Here is a 24966-nt window from a genome sequence, read left to right as displayed (position 1 = left end):
TTAGAAGAAACAACATGCAATGACACTGTATACAAGAGTTAACATTTTCAAATATTCTGGCATTTGCTCCAAACAGGATGATGATTGAAGGATGAAAATAACTCACAGACTTACCAATGATTGAGATAAAAAGTTCAGGTGCAGAACTCCCTGCTGCCATAAAAGTAGCTCCAGCTACATCTTCACTAAATCCAAGTCTCTGAAGAAAGGTAAAGTAAAAGTGTACATTGACATTCAGGCTGCACAAAGTAAGGATCAACACAGGATGCTTGTCAGTGATAATTTCTTTTGAAATTACTGTGTCAGATCTCCCTGGATTGATAATTTGCCATTCTCAGGTACAATCATAGAGATTTGAAAAACGAATTTTAGAGATAATACATGCCAGTTTTGTTAACATGTATTTGAGACAGCTCAACCTTGGCATGCATTGTGGAATCAGGACAGTATGTCGCATGTTTGCAAATAGCTATTGACAGATGCTGATGCTTGATATGCTCAGTGTTAATTGAAGTCAAGTCTAGACTTTACATTGTAATAAATCCTGACAAGTTAAGTTGGAATAGAGTCCACGATTTGCCAGTTTGTGAAATAATATACAAGTGCAAAGGCTTACATTATATTATTTCAAGATGATGAACATAATGCCTCTAGTATATTGTTGCAGAATGTTTTCAAAAATGATTTTAAAAGAAAACAAAAATAATATGCTTTCCTAAACATCGCAGGCTAACCATAGTCAAACAAGAAATTTAAGTCATTTGTGTGTGTACACAAAACACTGACGTGTTTCCTTCTCCAAGAATATAATACACCCTCTGAACCTTTGGCTCTACATTGCAAGTAAACAATTAAGAATATTGAGTGCCAGCCAGTTATTTGTTTCCTTTCAAAACTTGGCTTACATCTCTAGAATTGTTTTTTCAGGATGTTTGCAATGTTTTGACATGACCTTTGATGCAAAGGTTGACAGCAACAACAGATGTGTTTAGGCAACCTCTAGTGGAACAGAGTAAACTCAGATATATAACCATGTCCAGTATTTGAGAAATTGTATACTGTGAGGAGAAACTTGAGTAATTTAGGTACATGCCACGATAGACTCTTAACAAAGAGACTGGATTAAGGTACAGAATAGATTTGTTGAAATTGACAACATTTACAATCTTTCTTTTCCAAATCTGCGATTTTGACAACCTTAAATTAGTTATAAGCTATTTCTTTTCCTCAAATGTGAATTGGAAATTCAAAAAATCATCCTGATCCTTTCTCTTTAGCCACCATAGTCCTACAAGATTATGGCTTGATTTTTGTGGACAATATGACATTAAACTGGTCCAATAATCATTTCCATTCAAGGTAATATATTACCAGGTCCGTGGGACAATTGTGATTTACAAATTTAAGTAGGACCATCCTGAACCACTGATAGTTAGTGGTGGTACCAGGTGTCCGGAATGGGTAAGCGTACCCTGCTAGCATGCTACACCCGTCAGTATTGGTCCCAAAATTGTCTAAATATTGTATGAAAAGATACAGGATATGAATCACTGTAATCTGCCCCAAATACTTCAGTCAAAATCCAATGGGTATGTTTATTTTATGTATCCAAGGTGTTTGTCATTTATAATACTCATTATTTTTCTCCACCATGTGAGTAAAACAGCTGTCCAAAGGTTGCATTACTCAGATGTTAAATATTTTATTGTGTAGAAGTAGTTCACTGCACTCCTGAATCAAATATTTGTCTCTTATGTGTGATATATTATGACAGGTTAAAACTTTACAGTCAGTGTCTATCAGCATAAATATTTGAATCAGGAAAATAACACCATTGACCTTTCCCATTTCAAATTTGCATGACAAAATATTCTCAATGATAGCTATAATAAAAGTAAATTATGGAAGGGGTATCACTGTGACATCCTCTAATGAGACTTACTGTTAAAGGTTTTTATGCAAAGGGTTTTATTAAACTTTAAAGGAAATGTCTTTCCCACACAAGCAGGTTGAAGAATCAAGCTTTGCAAGCGTGAAGAGACAGTGAGTACATTATGTTTTTCAAACTGTTAACCTCACACAAGATGTGCGTGAATTGATATAAATGCAGCATGAAAGCATACAATTTGCTGCATCCATTGCTAACTATAGAATTGAAAGAGAATGATGCCTTGCCATATTTGCAACACGTGTGTCCAGTAAATATGTTCCCTTATGTATGGAGTTTGTACATTTATAACGAATATACTGACTGACCTGTTCATGTACCATATTGTTTAACTTGAGAGCAGGTTTTCAAACATTGCTTTCCTGGCAAATTACTTAATAACTAGGTAGTTTAATTATTCGAGGCAGCCCTTCTAAATATAGTGACGTTATTATGAGGAGGAATTCAATCTTTCTATAAAATTCTATGTATATACACCGTTTTTGGTACGTGTGTCTTTTCTGTACTGGTGGAGATGCTAAGGAAGCCTAAAGTGAGCAAACTGTACTTGTCAAACACAAGTTTTAGCCCTTGAAAAATTCTTGTTATAATGTCATATTTTAAATATAATTCCTGAAGCTGTTGTTGTGAGGTCTTCCCAGTGAATTATTGATAATGCAATCTCACTCTAATTAGGCACAGTGCAGTTAATATAAAGACCTCAGTTCTAGCCATGGGTGGGCAATTTCATCTATAATATAGGCGAGCTGTTCTTTGCTATTTTATTGAAACTTTAATAGTACTGTTTATGTGAATGTCAACAGGGAGGGCAAGGGCAGGGATGAAGGCATAAGTGATCTTTATTGATGGGAAAAGGGCCAATAGGGAATTTTCTGGTGAGGAGAGAGGGATGCTAGTGGGCAGGATGGGAAAGTTATCAAATTGTTGTATAAGGGAGTTGTAAATGCTTTCACTTTGCCTCCAAATTTTCACTCTGTGCAAAATATCACGGTGCATATGCAAGTGAAACATATCTCTGGCTACAATTTCTTGAATTCAGTAGGTTGGCTACTTGGACAGTACTACTTGTCTTTGCAAACCCTGTTCATACTTGCTGGAAGATCTCACAACAAGGGCTATCTAAAATAATCACAATCATACCCATCCAGAATCCAATAATAGTAGGTCCAAATTCGTTAATACTTGGTCTATGGTTACAAACACAGACACAAAATAGTACAGAAAAGACAGTAAAGTACTGATACGCACAACAAAGTCAAATCTGTGAAAGAATTAGATATACAGACCTCTGGCAAAAAAGACCAAGAGGCTCATGTCAAAGGTTTGTTCAGTACATTATCTTTTAAATTAACTTCACTTACCACACAAATCTTCTCCAGGGAAGGTACAAAGTAATCATCACACACTATAGCCAGTGCAATAAACATGTAAATTACCTGTTGGTTCGAAAATGCAAATTGTGAAAATGAAATCCAGAATCAAAGATTTGAAGTATCAATTCTCACAGTGTCATAACCAGATTATGATATTTCTGCATAGCCATCAAAACTGAAGGTATGGGATCATGAACATGCTGTTCCATAAGCTTATACACCTCACGTTGTGTGGATTTTCAATTCATTAAGTTTCCTAAAAACCACACTAAATACATGCAGGTATGTTTCACCTGTTCTAGGATTGTTTCTGACATAATGGAGTAGATGTACATATATAAATAGAAAAAAAAAACTGGAAGGAAAATTAATGGATAAGTATACGACAACGTGTCAGGCTCTGTAAGAACAAAGTCACAAATACTTACGCAAATAAAGTGTAGAACTAACGCTCCTTGAAGTCTCTGTTCATTTGTGAAGTAATCTGGTGGAAACTCGTGAATGGCTGAAAATACAGAAAAATGTCAACGTTAGTCAGTGAGTAATATTCACCCCACCTTTACTGCATTAATTAAGCATATTGTCTACGGTCTGTGGACTTCTACATAGCATTTGTGATAGTCGATTTTTAACTTTATACTTCGAGGATGCTGTGTTCGCTGTGATCACAAACACGTCTTGCCTGACGACAGGTGATGGGATCTTGAGTCACAGTCCCGGTACATATATTTTATAAATTTCCCATTAGCTAGGTTTGACCTTTGATTACTTCAGCACGTGTTTTGGTGTTTATTACTGCACTTAATGCTGTCTTAAATTGTCTTGTACTACTTTCTAACAAATATTTCAGCCGTGCAATTCACGGTAAACTGGAAATGGTCGCATTCAACCGAAAGAAAAAAGCAAGAGTGATTGATAGGTCAGCACATCTCTCGTGACAAGAGGATTTTCTTTTCCCCCGGGCATTGAAGGTACAGGATTTCTGGTTGCGTTTTTTATCAATTATGAATATCCCAGGTGAAGAGCCTGGACGTGGTTGACATTGTAGATAATTAATTGAAATGAAGCAGTTGCTGCTTGTAGCCATGCATCAGCCAACAATACACGATCAGGCACGCTGCAGCGTTATTAAGACCCAATTTTTTCTCATGAAATTCGATATGACAGGTTCAAAAAGGTCCGACGTGCTATCAGAGGAGTATATACGTTACATGACAAATAGCTGGGCTACTCGTCACTGGTTGCTACGTGAGTTATGATGACGTTCTACTGGAAACCATCCCCCAGAAAGGGCACAAGAAATTCTGTCAACCGTAAATCTGATTCTCTAATCAAAATTCGGAGACGTCCCAACCTACATTTACAACCGGCTAAGCCCACTGGTTATGGAATTGACAGTTCATAGGCGGCCTATCTTGACTGGCATTTTTAAATCTGTGATTCAAAGTTCCGATGACCGTATTCTCAAAATAATGACGTACACTATGTAGGACGAGCGCTCGAGCGTGAAGTTCAATATCACTGATAGTGGTGCACTGCCCTCAAACCCATCACTTTCGCTTGGCATCTCGTGCGTCATGCAGACGTCAATAGATCCATTGCCTCCGATATTTTTGCCTATATCAGAGACACTTACAGGAGTTAAAGTCAGAAGCTGAAGATTAAACAATAAATGGAGCGATTGTTGCAAAATGTAAGCCGACAGTGAATAGTATAATTCCTACTATTAAAATATCACGACATAGAACAATCGCTCAAAATTCTGATTTTCTGCACAGCGAGGTATAAGCTTACTCTGGACAGATATAAGCTTAACTCTTGACAGAACGGCTTGGACTTAACCACGGCATACAACTCGACAACAATGTCGATGTCGATGTAAAAACTATCCGGTTAAAATTACACGAGGTGACTTGCACTTAAGTGTACAAAAGGATAAATTAGATTTCTACTTTATAAACTACGCAGCATAAATCACTCAGCATATAAAAACTCTCTGGAAACCGGCGACAAAAATGAATTAATTGCTCAGATTGATAGACGTCGGGTTACTTAGGATAGAGCGATCTTTAGCGCTATTAATATCGTTAATGGAGAACGACCAATTGGGTATCTCATTATTCATATGATTGCCATGGCAACAGTTTAATGCCCGTTCTGGGTTCACCGGTCACAGCTGTAGATTTTTAAATAAACCGAGAAGGCTCCCCCGCTTTCATTCACTTCCATACGTTTCACACAACCAGGTCAAGGTTAGTGCATTTCTATCGCATCTGATATTCACAAGCAGCGTTTTCATTTCTGCTCCAAATCGTAGTCAGGGTAACGGCATTTCGGCGCCTTTCGTACTTGTTTATTCAAAAAAAAAGCACGTACAACATGACGGTGTCTCAAGGTTTAGAGTCTGTTTTCGCTAACATGCAGAGCGTGTATGTACGATTAAATCTCCTCTACCCACAATTGATAGGTCGGAGAATGTAATAAAAGATAATACATTTTTGCGCAATCTGTGACGTCACTAGCAAACTTTTCATGATTATAGTTGTCTGCTTGTAAGATGTTGCGCTAGAAATGATCGAGAAACATTCAAATTCACTTCCAACTGACGTCATTGACTTTTTTCTTTGTCGATTCTGTAATTGCGCCGACACACATTATATCCCCCTTACAAGTTAATTTCAAGTGGACACAGAAGTGGCGTGGGATAACTGTCCGCCCTTTAACGTCAATAACTCAATAATGGAGTTAGAACTGTAATGGAAGTAGTACTGCGTGACGAATAGTATAAGTACAAAAAAATGCAGCGTAAAATAATGCTGAAGCCGACATGTCACTAACAAAGATGATAATTTTATTCTCTCTTCACCCTTCTCCTTCAAAGAACATTAGGCGAATAGCCACTACACTGTAACGTCATCTGCTACGCGTTAACCCAACGTGACGTCATCTGTTTTGGGGGGGCTTCTGATTGATATAGTACCATATTCTATCAAAGTCGACCCGTGAATGTGGGTGAGACAGGCAATCGTTGACATTTGACACATTCGCGTTGTTATATCTAAACAAATGAATCTCTGGCATCGTATACACTGCTGCAGTATGCTGAAAGGGAGCCAGGCAGGAGTTTAGCTATGCCTTAAGCAAAAGTGGGTTAACGAGTGCCAGTGCACTTTGGCAATGACCTCGATTAAAGTCACGTTATAGGAACTAATGTAACAGTAAAAGTACTTCGTGGGGTGGGTTGGGGTGTCAAATATCTTCATTCGCAGCAATTTATTCTTTCATTCATCTATAATACTTACTTTATTCATTTTATTGCTTGGTTATTTCTATTTCTGTTCTCGAGATAGTGTCACAGTCCAGGCGCCTGGTCACAGTCCAAATAATTATTAAAGATAGTTTGCGCCTCGAAATTGAAAGACTGAAACTTTTGCTCAAACTTCCTCGAAACTTTCAACCGTGAATAAAATTTCGGTACCAGAAAAGCAAATTGCCTAAAGCTTAACGATATTTGAAATTCAAAATGGCCACCATCTCTGCGTTGACTCTATTGGGAAAATTCAATTTTCGATTTTCACAAAATTAAGATGGTGTAAATTTTACTTTCTCCAGGAACTCTAAAATGAGCTACAGCAACCGTAGACCAGAAACGAATTGTAAAAATGCGAGAGTCCGAATGTATGTCCCCTAGGCGCTTTCTACCTTAATATGGAACCCAGAAACAAGAGAGCCATCATTAGAAACTTTGCATGTCATCGACAAAAATGTGCGAACAGTTTGTTCAAGGGCAGTCACGTCCGGATAACATGATTAAATTCTGCGCAACTAAGTTACTCGGTTAGTTGGAGAAGCGGGAAATTACATCTGCGCATTTTGCGCTATCCTTACAGTTGAAAATGGTTTCTGTATTGCGTCTTCGATAACTTGCTTTGTAAGGTGTCGTTCCCTGTCCGTCGCATCGTTATGATTGTTAAGCTTATTATAGATATTTTAGTGATAGATTGATTCCAATTCTTCCGCATTGATGTCAAAGTGAATTCCCTGCTTGGAGGAGAGACGTTCGCGTCGTCACGCGGCAATAGGAGGTCACTGTAATAACGTTAGACCTCGTCAACGAATGAATTCACCACTTCTGAGTCGACTGCACGATAAGCAATCTGCAAAAATATTGTAAAAGCAGATCTTACTGTTGTTGAATCACAACTGCATATATCCGCTATTGTCATGGCAACGGTATCAAGTAACGTTTACCCCAATTTGGTACGGATATCTGCTCAGTTGCCGCAATATTTTAAACCTGATACTCGATTTCCCAAATGGTACATGTATACATTTATGCTAATGAGTTTGTTGGTGGATGCAAAGCAGCATATAAGTCGTGAGGGAAGGATATTCATTCAATGGTTTAAATTGTGCAGTATGTTCTATGCCAAGCTCAGGGCCGGAGTCCTTTACCGTCTCTCTGTCTCTCCGACTGATCTGTCTGTCATGGTGTAAGTCACTGGACCATTGACTTACCTGTATACACCAGGTGTATACAGACCAGCAACCTATGCAATCCACAACAGACCTTGTCCGAGCGTTTGTATCAGTGTCAGCGTGCATTCTTGTTCTGTACTATACACCTAAGTGTGCTGCTCCCAAAATCACGTCCAAATGCCTTGTATATTACTTGCCAACACAGTAATGTCCAATGTAGTTAACAACTGAATTTGAGTAACGACTACAATTCATTTGTCACCAATAAAAACACTGCATACTGTACGTGATTCGTTGTATTTGCAAGGATAATGATTTTTCGCTTCGACATACTTAAGACAGAAGAAGAAAATGTACTTCTTTTCTCAAGCAAAACTTCTGGCAATGTCATCAAACGTTACAGGCATTGGCCCTGTAAGAATGCTGCACGGCGTTACCATGCTAACTGTGATGGGAGATGTGGCGATGTGGTACGCTGCAATTCCATCTCCTTCGGTTGAAAGTAGCCTCCTTCGCCGTATGGAGTAGCTAACATAGCACAGTGGTTATCAAAAGGTCAGTTACCGGACCTGAACTCAACATCTACCTAACGTTGTTTACCCAATCATACTCATCGCTGCGTGTCATGCAGAGAAAATTTCGATTGAATTATTTTTGTACGATATTTATCGACCGAAATAAGGCCTTGGTGCCATTGGGTTTTTTCCTTTCAACATTTCAGTTTCCGCTTCGGTTTCCAGAACACAGTAGCACAATTCAGTTCCATCCTTATTTATCGAAAAGAGTCTACGTGTGATATGCTAACAAATGATTACAGTGAACGCTCTATGCCGTTACCGTTCAATACAGTTCGATCCCTGAATCAATCGGTCGAGTTGGTCAGTGTTCAGAAGTGGTGATTATAATTTGAACTCGTAAGTAAATGGGTTAGTTTAAATAATAATACTAATAATAATAACAAATTCTTCCAAGCAAGTCAATATTGATCCGCACTTTGTTTTAACAGCTTTAATCTGTACTCGTGTACTACCTTAATAATAATAGTAATAAGCTAAAGATATTGAAATTTATTACATCTTTTAGGGTACATATTGATTTCAAAGTATCACCTGGAAGCTGACATGAGAACAGACTTTGCCTTACCTTAATCGAGTTTCCATGAATAAAATTCGATAAAATGTCAGACAGTCAACCGGAAATGGGGATTTAAAATATTCAAGGGGATTATTGAGACGCAATGGAGCAATTCCAACTGTATAGCATGTGTATGGTTTTTTTTTACTTTTCTTTACCGTCTATATGCACTGTGGGCGGTCGAAGGGAAGATATACGGTGTACGCAAACTTTTAGTTAAGATAGATGACCATTACTTTCAAGCACAGAACTGATCCATTCAAAGATTTGCGACGTCAGCAGAAAATGCAATTGCCAATCGGGGAGAGAAAAGCCGCAATGTTAATCGAGAATCGGCCACTCTCTTATCCCCCTTCGTTCTCGCTGTACCTTCCATTTTTTCGCAGTTTACACTGTCGAGTTAGATAATCATTCTACATGGACATTTTCTACCTACGTAATTGCTAGCAGCTCTTATCTGAGATCTAGCAGCGATCGCAATGCCCTTCCAGTGAAAATATCAGTTAATCTTTCCATCTCGGTGCCATGCATGTTACTACCCTGACTCAACATTTTCACCTCGCTACTGTGTGTGCTGATCGAGCACTCAATATGAGTTTATCCAATACATAAATGACAACTTGACAGACATCCAACAAGATTTTTACTTCTGACCTTAATCTTCGACTAGATACAAATACGCACATGCGCGACACCTCAACCGAACTTCGAAATTGACTTGCCTTAACCGGAGATGGATGACTTGGATACGTTTCCATGGCAACCACACAGTATCTGAAGGCGGAGCGATGTTTATCACAGTGGGTCGTTCGCCTCTGGTCTGTACACTCATTTGATTCAAAAAACCATAATTTGACAATCATCTGTAAACTTTTATCCGACAGCCAATACGTCAGCTCCCTTCAAACACAATTTACAAGCGTCAAACGACAAACTTTACCGCCTTTACTCCTTCCGGGCATGTCCAGTAGCCGTCAAATCATGTCCCATGATTACGTTGTAAATTGGAAAATTGCATTCAAATAAAACACATTTTACGCTGTCTCGTGACAATCATGAGTTCCCTGATAACGGGGGATACCCTAAAAGGGTTACGCCCTGCCAAAATGGCAAGCAACTTCGATCTTTCTCGCCCTCCTTGCGGTACGTGCATTCCCCACACGCCCGATGTAAATGCACATAACCCTTTGTCTGTGAGACCGATTCTGAATTAACATTCGAGCTATACGACTCGAAGTGAGAGATTTTATCGGAAGCACGCGAGCTTAAACTCCAAACATGTCGATAAGCGACGAGCAAATTGATCGGCGAGAGTCGAGATCATTTTAACAGACAATATTGGAGTTTCAAAGTAGGAAAGTGCAAGTTGCCCACAAGCGATATGATATGTCCTAACTCTGCTTTATATTTGCATTTTACACTTATTCGGTTGATATCGTTCTGTCCGTTACCTAATACATTACATGTACAATACTTTAACGACAGACTGTTGATCCATCTCGGATCGAGCTGTACAAAGCGAAATATATTTGTACTTATTCATGATTGTACAATCAGCAAACAGTCGAAATGTCTCTCCCTATTTGTGCCCAATCTCTCTCTCTCTCTGGTCTAATATTGCACGAATCTGTGCCTTTTCCTTTGTACAACTCGATATTTAGTACAGTGCTCGGATGGCCTACAGTTTACGTTTCTGGTGGTACACCCTCTCAGCGAGCAATTCCTCCACTTTCCGACAGCTACTCTGTTTTCGGCCACTGCCCCCCCCCCCCCCCCCCCCAGGTCAATATCCGTGTAAGGTCGCTTGCCTTCACGGTCTACTGTATTAAATGTGGGCGGTTGTCATTTTTATGTGATTATGTGATTATAATTACAAATTTAGTTATTTATTACATATTGAGGTAATAAAACTTTTCAAGGTAGCTCGATGAAGAGTTCAGTGGACCATTTTAACCTTGATCAATGGTATTAAATGTCATACGGAGAAATGTCTTTTTTATGATCATATTATCGATGAGATACAGACCATTTCTCATCAGAAGAGAAATATTTACGTTTACGATACTTTTTAAATCGTTCGATGAAATCGATGTATGAGAGAGTCCTGCCCACATCAACGAAATGTTTACGACGATATTACATCAATGGTTTCTCTAAATGTTAAAAGTTTTTGATCAGACAGAAGCTCGATGAAGCAGATGGTGTACTCTATCTATAATCTACGGCTCAAAAGATTCGACACAGGTCACACTGTGAGCCATGTATAGGAGGGGTCCTTAGTTCTGTTCAAATATTTTGAAATTCCAATATGGTAAGTTGAAAGCTAAGGTCTTCATACCATATATATATATAAATATATATATATAAATATATATATATATATATATATATATATATATTACCCACATTATGATCTTGCGTAAAGGAAGTGGGGCTCGTCCAATGAGTATCAAAAGGCGAGGGGAAATTGAAAAAGAAAACACAAGCGTATTCAGCGTGATTAGTCAAATAGTCTGAGCTTCCATGCTATTCCTGACAGTTGTTAAATGCTAGCTTTGTGATGTAGGAATTCATCGTACATTTATGCTATAATATCCGTCGTCTTGGTAACCAGAGCTGGGGCCGTGTTTCTCACGCACCGCCCAATTTTCAATGATAAACGCCGGAGCATCCATCTACCCTGACTCTACAGCTTTCGACCAAATTACGTATACTTCATGCGGCAAGCGAGAATTTGTATACAAAACTATTGAAAGTAATGTTCACGTTTCAGTCAATATTAATCGGTTTGCTATGATAAAGGGATAAACTTGATGTATTCACTAAAGGATCCGCAATGCTTACGACGATTGGATAGTTAACCCTAACGTTTGATGGCTTCGAGAATTCTATAATTCAAACCAGATATGAACTGAAAATGCCCACGTATTTCAGTATACACTGCATTTGTCTGTGAATTTAAACTTTTGCCACATGTTTGCAACTTCATTGAAAGTGTTATGATCAACATCATGAACAATATTCACAGATTAATTCCAAAGGTCATCAAAGTATAATTAGCTGAAATAAAAATACGAAATTTCTTTGACTGCTGTCATTGTATCACCAACTTACGGTGTTGCCGCCTTGCGACAATGTCCCCAAAACGGAACCCGTTGTCCGGCATTCTTGTGTATTGCAGTATGCAAATTAGTAATTAGATGTTCCACAAAATCAAAACTCATTGTATCTACAATATACATAGCATGTTTCGTCAACTTTGGTGGAGTAAATTCAGATATACATCCCTAATTAGAAAAGTTCGTTAAATGCAAATTAGTAATTAGCTGAAATAAAAATGCTAAATGACTTCAATAATGTTATACCGTAGTATGTTCGATGTGCTTGGCACGTTTTGTCAACTTTGATTTAGCCAATCCAGATATACATCTCTAATTAGGAAAGTGCGTTGAATATACAAATCAGTAATTAGATGTTCTGAAACATAGGGCCAATGTCCCTAAAGCTACTATAGACATGGATACAAAATTAAATATTTCCTGAATGTATGAAAGTATCTCACTAAAGTCATCCTAGGGACGTGTATATCAAATATTAAAGCTGTCTGACCAGCGGTTTTGAAAAACCATGCGACCTAACAGTTGACATAGCCCCGCTGTGTTATGTAGAGAATAACTTTTTGTGACACGTGTTGATGACGCAGGTGGATATCTTTGATAGCTTATTTAAGGAAAGCCCGACCAAAAATGGCAAAATTAGCTGCAAAAAAAAAATTGAAGATTTCATCATAATTTCAATATATTACATTAAGATAAAGCCTAGGAACCTGTATACCGAATGTTAAAGGTATCAGATCAGTAGTTTTGTAGAAACAAATTTTTTGACCAAAAATGGCAAAAATTACGCCAAAAATACACAATTGCAGATTTCATCAAAATTTCAATATATTACATTTAGTTAATCTGTAGGAACCTGTATACCAAATATCAAAGCTATCAGATGAGTACTTTTTGAGAAATAATTTTTTTGACCATAAATGGCAAAAATTGCCCCAAAATACAAAATTGTACATTTCATCATAATTTGAATATATCATATTTTGATCATTCCTATGAACCTGTATACCAGATATCAAAGCTGTCAGACAAGCAGTTTTTATGAAATAAATTTTTGACCAAAAATGACCAAAAATTCCTTAAAAGTGCAAATTAGTATATTTTATCACAATTTGAACAAATCTACGTTGGGTCATCCCTAGGGACCTGTATACCAAATATCAAAGCTGTCTGACCAGCGGTTATGAAGAAGAAGATTTTTTACCAAAACCACTTTTTTGCGTTAATTTGCATATTTTCAACAATATCAATAAATTAAATAAAGAAGGTTCCCCATAATTATATTTTGCATCCACACAATAAATATCAAAATCTGTAAGTACTGCGGTTCTCAAGATATTTGAGTGGACGGACATCCTCACAAACAGACATACATACATACATACATACATACATACATACATACATACATACATACATAGATAGATAGATAGATACATACATACATACATACATACATACATACATACATACATACATACATACATACAGACTGACGCCGGACGGATACCCATCCCAATAGCTTCTATAGACTATAGTCTACAGTGGCTAAAAACCAAAACCGACTTTTGCGATACCATATCGTTATCCTTTTGCCCATATTGAAGTTGTCATGAATTACAAAGTTACGGCCCGTCAGCCAACAATGAGAGTTGACGTGTTGCTACAACGAATTTTCAGTATGGTCTTAAATTCACCCGTCAATACAGTAACGGTATCCATCTACTAAAATGTCCTCGACCCCACTAACGAGTTATATCGAATTACATGTTACAGAATCTGGATATATATACTGGAAACCACACACAGTTCAAGTCGAAAAAGCGACAAATATTTACTTGTAAATGAGGATATGCACGAATGGAATAACATTCTCTTGCATACCGCGATGAAGCGCCATTCAGTACTTGCACTGTAGGTCGGACTCCGTCTGAACAATCAACAGAACACATTAAGTGCAAACACTAATATGGTTGCTTGTTTTGTTGTACAATGGCAATATACATTTTCAATAGCAATATATATATATATATATATATATATATATATATATATATGTATATAAACATACACACACACACACACACACACATATATATATATATATATATATATATATATATATATATATATATATATATATATATATATATATATATATATATATATATATATATATTCCCTGATTCCCAAATCCCTAAAAATGTCATTTGTGGAAGAAAAACAAACACGATTCAATTAAAATGGCTGATGCCAGAACCGATGATATTATACCATTAGTATCCTGCCCAGTCGACAAAGATCAGCCGGTTCTTCTTTTCCATCGCTGTATCGTCATCCCAACCTTTATCGAATTAAGATCTAGATGGGCCGTCATTAACGACCGAATATATGAAACTAGTCCCTACTCTGGACGAAGTTAAAGTCAGACGCCCCAATATAGACGTGACTGTGCATTCGGGACTAAGAGAGTGAAAGTGAATCGTGTCATCCAGACGGCGAAGTGAGCAATCCTAGTGACTTGATTGTGCCCGCCATCGGTAATAGCACTAAGCTGCAATCACGATGACAAAATACTTGTGGACGGAATGTAAGTAATTGTGTGCGGAGATGAGCCTTTATGTTCTAACTTATTCAGAAACAAGCAATCCATTAGCGAAATGATGTCCTGGCTATGTATTCATGTCGCACCCTCACAAATAGTCGTGTTCTCCTCATATCAATTATCGCAAAATTGATAGTTAAACTAGGACATTCAATTTGGAATAGGGTTTTACTATGCATATCGGAGCCGAGTAGAACAATCTGACCGAAGTAATCTCTCCTCTCTCTCTCTCATTCATATGCAAATCTGACAATCATTTGCCATAATTTACAACAAAGCATGGGGGAAATTATAATCGGTGAATCTCCTTGTTGCAACATTTGTTTAAAAATGCAAACGATGCACCAACTGACAAACAGATCCATCACATTTTAGTAAGGATAGTTAAAGAAACGCCCTCGCATAGCGAAAGAGTAGACTCACGAGGCCCAAACCGAGAGACCTAATCCAAATAAACATTACTTTGGTTTACTTCGTGTAGATTCATACGCACGAACAGAAGCCTGTGATCTTATCAAAACAAGAATTAGTCATAGTTTTTACATGTACATCCACGAAATCAACTTCAAAGGGTCGTAGCCAGTAATTGTTTCTAGTCTCCACTTTTTCCAAGTCAATATGAGTTTTATTCTTTTGATTTTATGTTTGTGCAAATTTCTTTCACCGCCATAACAAGGGTACTACTGCCAAGACCAAGTTCCCGGCTATAACTGGTACTCTCTATGGTTAGATTGAAACTGTACAGATGGATATTTGGTTGATAGGACGGTATGATGTCTTTTAGATATTTTGTCATCCGTACAACAACGCCGAAGGATACTTATTTTCATTTTGTAGGAACAAAAAGAAGTTATTTGTCAGGATGTGTGACAGGTTTAAATTTGTCATGATCGGAAGGAAGAGGGTTAGGACCATGGAATTTTGAGGAGATTTGTTTGTCTATGTGTAAGACCTTTGATGTCGTTTGAGGTCGCTGGTTTCTCCGCCATTGTGAATGTGAGGGCAAGCACGTACTTTTATCTCTCTCGCCAACAAGCAGTTTACTGGTCGTCAACCTTAGAAATAAAGGCATTTCAAAAGGTGTTAGAGATGCAATCCTTCAAACATCATTTCCAAACTTTTGTTAATACCAGACGCGAATCGCTCGATACTGATGATGTGGGGCGGTGCATCTCTTCTCCATCTGTAAATGTGTGTTGGCATTTCTCGCAAGGCATTCAGTCAGAATGGGACGAAGTGCAAGAAACACGCAGACTGGGTGACTCTTGTCCCATAGTGTATATATATGTATGCATGTAGGTAGGTGCACTGTGTGTGTCTGCGTATGTATGTATGTGTGTATGTATGTATGTGTGTATTTATGTATGTATGTATGTATGTATGTATGTATGTATGCATGTATATATGTATGTATGTATGTATGTATGTATGTATGTATGTATGTATGTATGTATGTTGTACCGTGTACGTGGAGGCTTCGTCTTAGTAAGCTTATGTAGTATGATTCCCGTGGAATTATCAAAATATATGAAAACTGCATCTTCGAAATCATGGTAGTATTAATACTTGAAGTTACATTGTCTTCCTGTCTGTTTTATTCCACCAATAATCTTTTGCGTTCAATTTCACTTCAGATGGTTAAAAGTCCTCATAAACTGTAATCTGACGAACAAAGTGACGCAGATATTCGTAACGTGAACTCTGCTAAACACGTTTGTTTAGGGGAACCCCTAACCTCACGTGAACCCCTAACCTACACGCTCATGAGCATGCAACTATCCGTCAGAAGCTGGCGATTATCCGGGCGTTTATCCTTACGCAAGTTCGTGTTGGTTAGATAGTTTATGTGTTGACTGCTTTAAATGGACCGACGTCCTACTTCGCCGTTCATAAAAGTAGTTAGCACACAAAAAGTGATACACTCTGCAGTAATCTGATGGTGCACTGTGATACACAGAAATACACCTTACACCGACAGGGACCGGGAAGCCGGGAAGGGGCGTTGTGGCGTTCTTTGGTCGATGAAATGTCGATTTGGCAAGAGTACAGTTCAGGATTTCTTCAACGTTTCGGTAGTTGTGGAGCACAGAAACGCCCGGGGGTTCCCAAACCAGCAAAGCTACAACTGACTACAGTACTTAGTAGATCGAGAAATCCTGAATAGAAGATCGATACAGTGTGCGTTGTGCCCAGAGGCTGAGCTCTGCATCATGCCCCAATTTTATTTATCGATCGATTCTGCGTCTCACAAGCAGTTTGATCTTTAGATTCCTTATACAAGGCTCTGTTTAAGTTATTGGGAGGGCGAATTCTTACAGTGACGAAGAGAATAAAAATAATTGTGAAAAAAATTGGCGAGTATCGCAGACTTGTCAAACAGTGACGTTGAACTTTCGAGCAAGACCTTTCCAAGTTCTATCCGTCTGTGATTACGTTTGATGGAGAATAAGCTTATGAATGAGGATCGGAATAGAGAAAAATAGAGTTACCCTTATTGTTGTTTCAATTTTACTCCAACTTTCTCATGCAGCTTCTCACTCTGTAAAATGTCAGGCGTGGCCAACAGGAGCACTCTTGAACGTCTGGCCTTTAACTCTTATTTACGTACACTGTGTTCTTCTTGATGTTTGGATATTTTTTACCTAATATTGACGAAACCCATGATGTTTGCAGGCAAAAAAAGAAACACAGAGAGATACCGACGTGACGAAAACCGATGTGGGCTCTCTTTCTGTCATCCACGTCCTGAAATTATTTCATGCCTGTAGGTGTGACCCCTAGACTAGGCTGTTTGACATTTGAGTCAAAGTAAGTAGACTGATCGAAGTGGAAATAGTCTATACAGGTGAATGGAGCAGTTCTCCTGTCATCAACACGACCAATACAACTGCATCGTCGTAAAGGATTGGCTATTAACGGCAGCGCGTAGTTCTTTGTACCCCTACGGTTGCGGAAAGCGTTACTGTTATTTACACATGCTACGGAGCGAACTAAAAACTGTTCTCGTTGGCGAGGACACCAAGAAAGATATACACGTTCGCGTTGTCACAGCCAAGAATGATGCAATATCACGAATTTGGACTGTAGAGAAATAATATTGACTGTGTTCCGATTAGGTAGCCTTTATTCTAAAATGATGCTGCTTCCGATATGATCGTCTTTCGTTTCTACAAGATTGCTTCCTGCTGCCCTGCAAGATGGCTATGCTAAGACGAGGACGAGGACGGACTACCAGGTTACGCAGTCACCTGGATGGAACCCATCGTGTGATGGCAACATTTCCGTACTGGAGTTTCAACTGCTCGGTCATGTCATTTTGTATATTTCAATGGAAAGTTTACCTCTGAGTCCATCTGAAGAGGAGACTATCGCTGGCTACGTAAATAAAAATCATCTTCACTTACAGCTTTCCTTGGAAGCTGTTCGTTTGTCTATCTCTTATGTATGCCTGTGTTTTGTATGTGTACATGTCAAAGGGTAAAGGAGTCAGTCCCCTGGGATGGTGTGGGGAGGGGTAGTGCAAGTCAAAGCGAAAGGTCAGCTTAGACGTAGAAGGGCCACCTAATCAATTACATTTCGTTATAGGTCTACTTTGAATACAAATGGAGTCTGCTTTCGTTTCCATTATATATGTCGTTAGATAGGTACGGCGCGCGAATCGGAATATTGAACTTTGTTAAGTTAAACAGCAAAAAAGTTACTTTTAATCAATTTTAGCTTCAGTGCAGTCTATATCCTTTAGGTTTATGACTTAATTTCCCCAACGCCAGACTGATAAAACCAATTTCCTTATCACTTGAGTGGACGATTAACAAGTCATCGCCCCGAGTCAAAGGTCAGGATAACCTTTGGGAAGGGTAATTGCCCTATTCGCATGTCTCAAGCTTTTCTCTTCAGAGCGGGAAAAAGGGGCGGTTCCCTCGACGCCCCATCAGGATTAAGATAGTAACATGTAATTTGTAATGTCACGGAAGACACTATTCAGTCATTTTTAATGATTAAAATGATAGGAACGACCGAGCTCGCGTCCTCTATTTACTCTTTAAAATCTTTACATGTTATTAAAACTGACATAAAGAGGCACAATGTCTTTCATTAATATGCAAACTCATCCAGATTATACCCGTTGATTCGACAGCCACTCATCGAAATCTCGCGAGAATTCATCCCGCACCATGTACCAGTTTGTTGGTGTTCTGTTCTCTCCTTCAGAATCTGAACGCTATAAGTTATAATACGATTTGTTTCAATCCACGGTCGATTTTCACGTGATTAACCACGATTAATGAACCGATGCCAAAGTTGTTTGCGGATGCATACTTGCATAGGTTCATCTGATTTGCAATATAAGTAAACTCATGTTGGACACAACAACATCAGAACATACTGATAGGATCACATCGATACAATCTGAAAATGTCGGCTTGCGAGAGGAGCTAAAAGCTCATTTTCTTTTATTTAAACACCGCTACGCCTATACTTATATATCTCGCAATGATTTATTCGCAGTACAACGCGCGCACATCTCCCGTACAACCTCGGCGAGGCCTCTATTGTGTTTCTATCTCGATGAAAGCCTAGGAAGTGTTATCGACACAACTTCTGCAGACGATCTCACACAAATAGATTTTTTTATCAGCAGTACGCCCGACTGCATCCATAAAGCCTTGAAACGTATCCGCAGAGGCATCATGTCTGAATAGGGTAATTTTCAGTAGGAAGAAACGGAAATGGAGGCGAATTAACCTGCTAAACAAAGTAACTATGCACTTTGACTAAGGTCACAGCGACGAGGAAAAGTAAGTCGACACTCCGCCAATTTACGAGTTTGTTTTGAGAGCCTTTCCACTATCATTATCAAATGCATTCAAAACGTTTCTCATATCGTTCTTCAGCTGAGACTGAACAACAAGAACTTTATACATTCAGGGAATTCACCGAGCAACGATATTTCTCCTTGTCCCCATTCGGCTTTCGAAGATACATCATTGATAAACAGTCGCCAGCGCACTGAAAACTACCACCGCCAGAATCAATCCAAGAGCTACCACTGTCGAGTGGTGATGGTTTTGTATCGCCACTACATACGATGTGGCCTGAGCCGTAACAACGTGCAAAGGGTAGAGGGACTGTGGTCGAACTCCAGTGAAAGTTTAACTTGCAAGTTGTACGGTACTCGCCATAATATTACCCGCTAGTATGCACTGAGCGCCAAATCGTCCGGATATTGACTTACCGAACGAATCATCATATTCCAACCACTTCGAGAATCTTATTGACTTTACTATCGATTCGGTTTCAAGGTTCCTTTCATGAAAACTCTTAAACATATTCCGGTATTATCGTATTTTGTTAAAATTAGTTTACAATAAGCGATGTTGTATTTAGACTGCTACGATCTTTTTTTCTCTCGTGCGGATTACTATAAGCGCAGAAGTGAAAAGCCTCCGTTGCCATGGACGTGCCTGTGTGTTTAATTAAAGTCGTTCGGTGCATCGTTTTCTTCAAATCTCAGAATGCAAATGAAAATCACATCGTTCTTCTAGTATGTAATATATGACGTTGAACTGCGGCCCGAACAAAAGGGCGAGTCGTAAAAATGAAAGCTGTTCATCAGACATTCACACCGGAGGGATTGCAATAAAAGGAATCGCTAGTTGGTTTTCTTCACAATGTCATAAATTTAATTCATTGTATCGTCATCAAATGCGCCGTTTTAACTTTTCCAACTAGTCCCGGGTTAACATATACTGCTGTATTTACTAAAGTTCGCATGACATTTTAATCCTTGATGGAAGATATCATATTTGATACGCGGTCAACTGGGCATCACACACGAACGTTATTTTCATAAGCATCGCACAGCTGCAATGGAAACGTGTGTTTGAAACAGAGAAAGCGGATGGTGCTTCGTCGACAGTCTACGGACGGAAAACGATATCAAGTGTGAACCTGTATATTGCCGATATTCTCGTGGAATGAAAAGTAACCGTAAATTCTGCTTTTAAATTGGCGCGCTAGTTGACGGGACGTCACCATAGCAACTGCGCGTATCGCCACCTAATCCCACGCAAACGAGAACGGGGACACTGGTCGTGACCCGGTGAGAATTATTTACGTCTGATAATTGGACGTTGCGTCTAAGGTTCATAAATCATGGATAGATGTGGGAGGGGGGGGACTCACAAGATAGTATACTTACTTGGAGGGATGCAAAATTCGTCTTCTGTATCATTATTCCCCGAGTCAGTCTCATTCTCACCATTCACCGTATAGTTCGGGGTCGAAAGGATCTTCCTCAACAAAACCCCTTTACCTCCAGACGCTATCGGCGAGTCCCCTGCATTCGGTCCATCGACGGCTTCCTTGCTGGTGCGGTCTATTTTTAGGTATTGATTGAAGAAATGGGAGACAAGAGAGTGCGCAGTGTCATGTCATGTACACGGTGTCAAATTAAATCGAGGAAAAAAGTTTGGTGACGGGAGAGATTGCTTTACCGGTACACAGGTATCGAATTGGGCCGAGAGGGTTGTTCAGATATCGTTTCACAACATGGGAAACTCACTCTCTTACACAATGGCGTTTCGTTTACGGACTGAAGGACACAGATGTCATTTCCTCTTGAAAAGCCGACACGCTCAAAGTCAGAGTGCTCATAGTGTAGGCTATGCTGTAAGACTTTACACGGCTGTTTGTAATCGATAGAATGTATGCATTAAATAATAGCCACCAATGGTTGAAAGAATTTCTTTGAGAGCGTCAGACAATAGCGTGTAAATGTGGCACTCAGTGCGCACGCTATGTTATACTCCCAAGTAAACCAAGCCAAATGCATTCAAAACCAGACGAGGCAAAAGCTCGAAACAAATGCGTAGTCACCAGAGGAATGGACTGACTGCATTTGGAGGCGGTTTTATAGTGTTCAGGGGCCGCTACTAGGTGGGCGTCTACATGCGATCAACGGTACTGTTTGCGTTGATATACGGCGATTTTCACAACAGGTCAGAACGGGATGGTGTCTAGGTACTACAGGCAGTCTATACTCACCTTGGTTGAGGTAGCTAATCACAGCAGAAAGCGATAGCATCAATGAAACAAACAGAACTCTCCTCAGTAAGAAGACTGGCTTCCCTGTGATTCGCTGGGCAGCCATGTTTTTCACAGCCGTTGGCTCCGAGGATTGAAGGACACTACTTTGGGCAACTCACCACGGGAACGAAGCACTACAGCACTGTATGAGACACGGTGAACTTAGGTTACGCCGAGACTGAGCGCAGCGGACAGGGAGTCACGTTATGGCGAGAGTAAGTACACTGTCGGAATTTCTGTTCATCGCCGCTGTCTAGCAGAAGACGAGAGAGAGAGCCAAGAAAACAAATCCACTGATCAGAAAATATCCTCCACGATGGTTCCCAAACTCAAGAGATAGCCCCAGGTCGTGCTACAGCTCAGAGTGCTATGCTAAACATGGGCTTCAGCAGAGCAGCGTACCGTGTTGGTCGAAAGACAGTGAAGCAGTGTTGTTACCAATCGGAGCGCCTCTTCACGCAGAGTGATGACGTCAATGTCGACAAATCCTGGGCGATCTCATTGCATAATACTATAGCGCCAACCACTGACCAACGATCTCATTCTGTTTATGAGAAAAGTTTATCATTTGAGCATTGAAAACAAATGGGGAAATCATTCATCGCTACAAAGCGTATGATTATCAGGTCTCTCACCATCAGTAACATCATTATTATCATCACCAATATTATTATCATCATGAACAGGACTCCGTAACTCTGAAACAGCGGGTTTAGGTGATGGGGTGTAAGGCAGACAGTTTGTTAAAGGTAAATAAGAAAGATACGTGCGACAGACAAGGAGAGATTATTTGCACATGCAAGATCGATTTTTATCATTTTATTGTTTGATTCTTTGATTGTTTGTTTGTTTGTTTGTTTGTTTGTTTGTTTGTTTACGTCCTTCTTATTTATCAGCGATTGATAAAATCTCGGATCCTGCATGTTTCAGTGATGAGTACAATAGCGTAATGGTCTAAAGTATTTGCATTGAAATCACAAAGTAAAATTGCGTAGCGTGCATGCAATGCGCAAATTGTGTTCATATTCAAATACCAAACAATAGAATCCCCAGGCGTTTTTGTCCATAGGGTACGATAAAGCGGGTGTCGAGGGTTCTCTTCAGAATCACCAATGCGTAGCAAACGGGAAAACATGTATGTCAACAAAGTGGTCAACCAGTTGACCACGTGACCATGTTAAATTCAACGAAACTGATATACCATGTATACAGTGACACCAGGAAACTTATTGGAAGCAAGTACACCGGCCCTTTTGCCCATTAAAAACAATATCACAATCTCTATGTTCGTCGCTCTTTTTTGTCTTTGAAATCCTAAGCATTTCACAACTTTACGGTTCTTGTTTTGTTTCTTTTTTAAAGTCGTTTCTATGTTTAATGAAATACACTTGTAGCCTTAATTAGTTTTATCATTAACTGAAATTCTTTTTTAAACTACTGCCCACCAGCCTGTGTGTTTCCTGCTTGTCTATCGGTGGGGAAGGAGAAATCAAACTTTGAATAAGGATGTTCTTCAATTCTTCCCGTTTATTTTGCAATATTCTTGTAAAATCGTGTTTGCTCATAGTGGTGTCCCTCTTGTTTCTTCACACCGCTTGATGCCATTACTCTATGCTGTAATCTGCCCGACATCACTGTCCGATGCGTTAATCTTATCCATTGCATCAATCTGTCAACATCACGCGAGACATTAAGAAGTGAAAACACAGCTGCACCAGTATCTCGCGCGATGTTGGTAGATCGATATATTCAGCCGATAATTTCAACTCGCCGGGCCATTTCAAAAAGTGATGTTTGTGTACAAATTACTAGCAGCGTGTGGCCAAGTGACAAAGAGTTGTGATTAGTGTTACGAAATAGAAATGAGCCGTTAGCGGCAAATGGACATTTTATTATTTTAACTAAAAACGACGAATAAGTCACGCCCACATCACCGCTTTATTGTCACCTTCTCCCTGTTTGATGTATTTACAAGCAGCATGTATGATAGTGGTGGTGTTGGTGATGCTGACGAGGATGATGATAATGATGATAATGATGATCATGATCATGCGATGACAACAACGACGACGATGATGATATTGATGATGATGACGAGGATGACGACGACGATGATGATGATGATGATGATGATGATGGTGATGATAATGATGATGATTGTTTTTATTTTTGTTTTGCTTCGTTGTGTTATTATTGCTGTTATTACTCCTTAGCTATTTTCAGTTATTGTAGTGATTTTCGTCTCTCGACATAATCTCAGTTAGGTCAGAGAGTACTGTATATTTACGATATTCATGTATCTGTTAGTGTACCCGTGATGTCACAGCACACATGATGGACAGACAACCAGACTGCATCCACGGGGATAGTTGGCCCTACCAGGGTGTGGGTGGTATGACCTGATTTTTGCTTGACCTGTCGCGAGTCGTGTTGCTCTGTGCAGCGTCCTTGAGATGTACGCTGAGTTGACAATTTCTCCCGGTATTAATTTGTTTCGAAAACGTTGTCAACGCTCAGTCCGCTTCAATTCATCGACCAACAATAGTGATCCCTGTTATGTAAACAATCGCACATTGCGCGTTTTGGAATTTGACTGTCCATTGTACGGCGAAGTTCCTCTCGTTTGAGCCCAGGTGGACTACACAGAACAATAATGGACTGTCTTGATACCTAGCGGCTCGTGTCCATATGCTGAAGTAATTCAGTTGTATACGATATTTTCCTTTCTCGCGTCACTGTCAGTATCATTTCTTGTGGCAGTGACGGAGGGACTGTGATTGTCGGGAACCTATACAGCCGGTTTCGTCGCAAAAGAGAAAAAAAGCAAGATGTTTGACGAAGTCACGCGGTTTTTTTACACAATCAGTTGCTATTATTTAGTGTGATTTCTGCCATTGTAATCAGATTTGTAATTCTTCTGTACTCCACTACACTTGGTGGGTGCCCCAACCGAGATATCGCGAGCGTGCTCTTTCTGTAGCCATCGTTAGCGTTGGATTAAAACACGCTCTGCGTTTCTCCATGGCTCGAGGCATTGTATGCGACCAGCCTTGTGAAACACAGCCTAATGTCATCGTTTTTGTTTACTAATAAATACAGTGCTCGCATACAACGTGACAGACAGACGATACAAACGACTTGGCAGTACTCGTAGAGTTTTTATTTTATTTTGTTTTGAGCCATCCTGCGTTACCCATCCGGTGCAGAAACTATTGTTAATAT

At 39.3% G+C, this 24966-nt stretch overlaps 1 protein-coding gene across 1 annotated transcript in view; it reads right to left on the bottom strand.

Moving 5' to 3' along the window:
* Window positions 1-22174, bottom strand: part of LOC139149421 (sodium/potassium/calcium exchanger 3-like) — a 38072-nt gene extending 15898 nt beyond the window's left edge. Inside the window, exons 1-5 of the mRNA XM_070721185.1 lie at window positions 21703-22174; window positions 20858-21034; window positions 3750-3826; window positions 3310-3384; window positions 115-199 (exon numbers count right to left, since the gene is read on the bottom strand). Coding sequence (XP_070577286.1) covers window positions 115-199; window positions 3310-3384; window positions 3750-3826; window positions 20858-21034; window positions 21703-21808 — 520 coding nt within the window. The 5' untranslated portion in view covers window positions 21809-22174. The remainder of the gene's footprint in view (window positions 1-114; window positions 200-3309; window positions 3385-3749; window positions 3827-20857; window positions 21035-21702) is intronic.
* Window positions 22175-24966: the final 2792 nt, after the last annotated feature.

Source organism: Ptychodera flava, chromosome 14, assembly GCF_041260155.1.
Source record: "Ptychodera flava strain L36383 chromosome 14, AS_Pfla_20210202, whole genome shotgun sequence".
Lineage (NCBI taxonomy): Eukaryota > Metazoa > Hemichordata > Enteropneusta > Ptychoderidae > Ptychodera > Ptychodera flava.
Note: the sequence above shows the minus strand (reverse complement) of the source record. Positions and strands in the feature narration are given on the sequence as shown.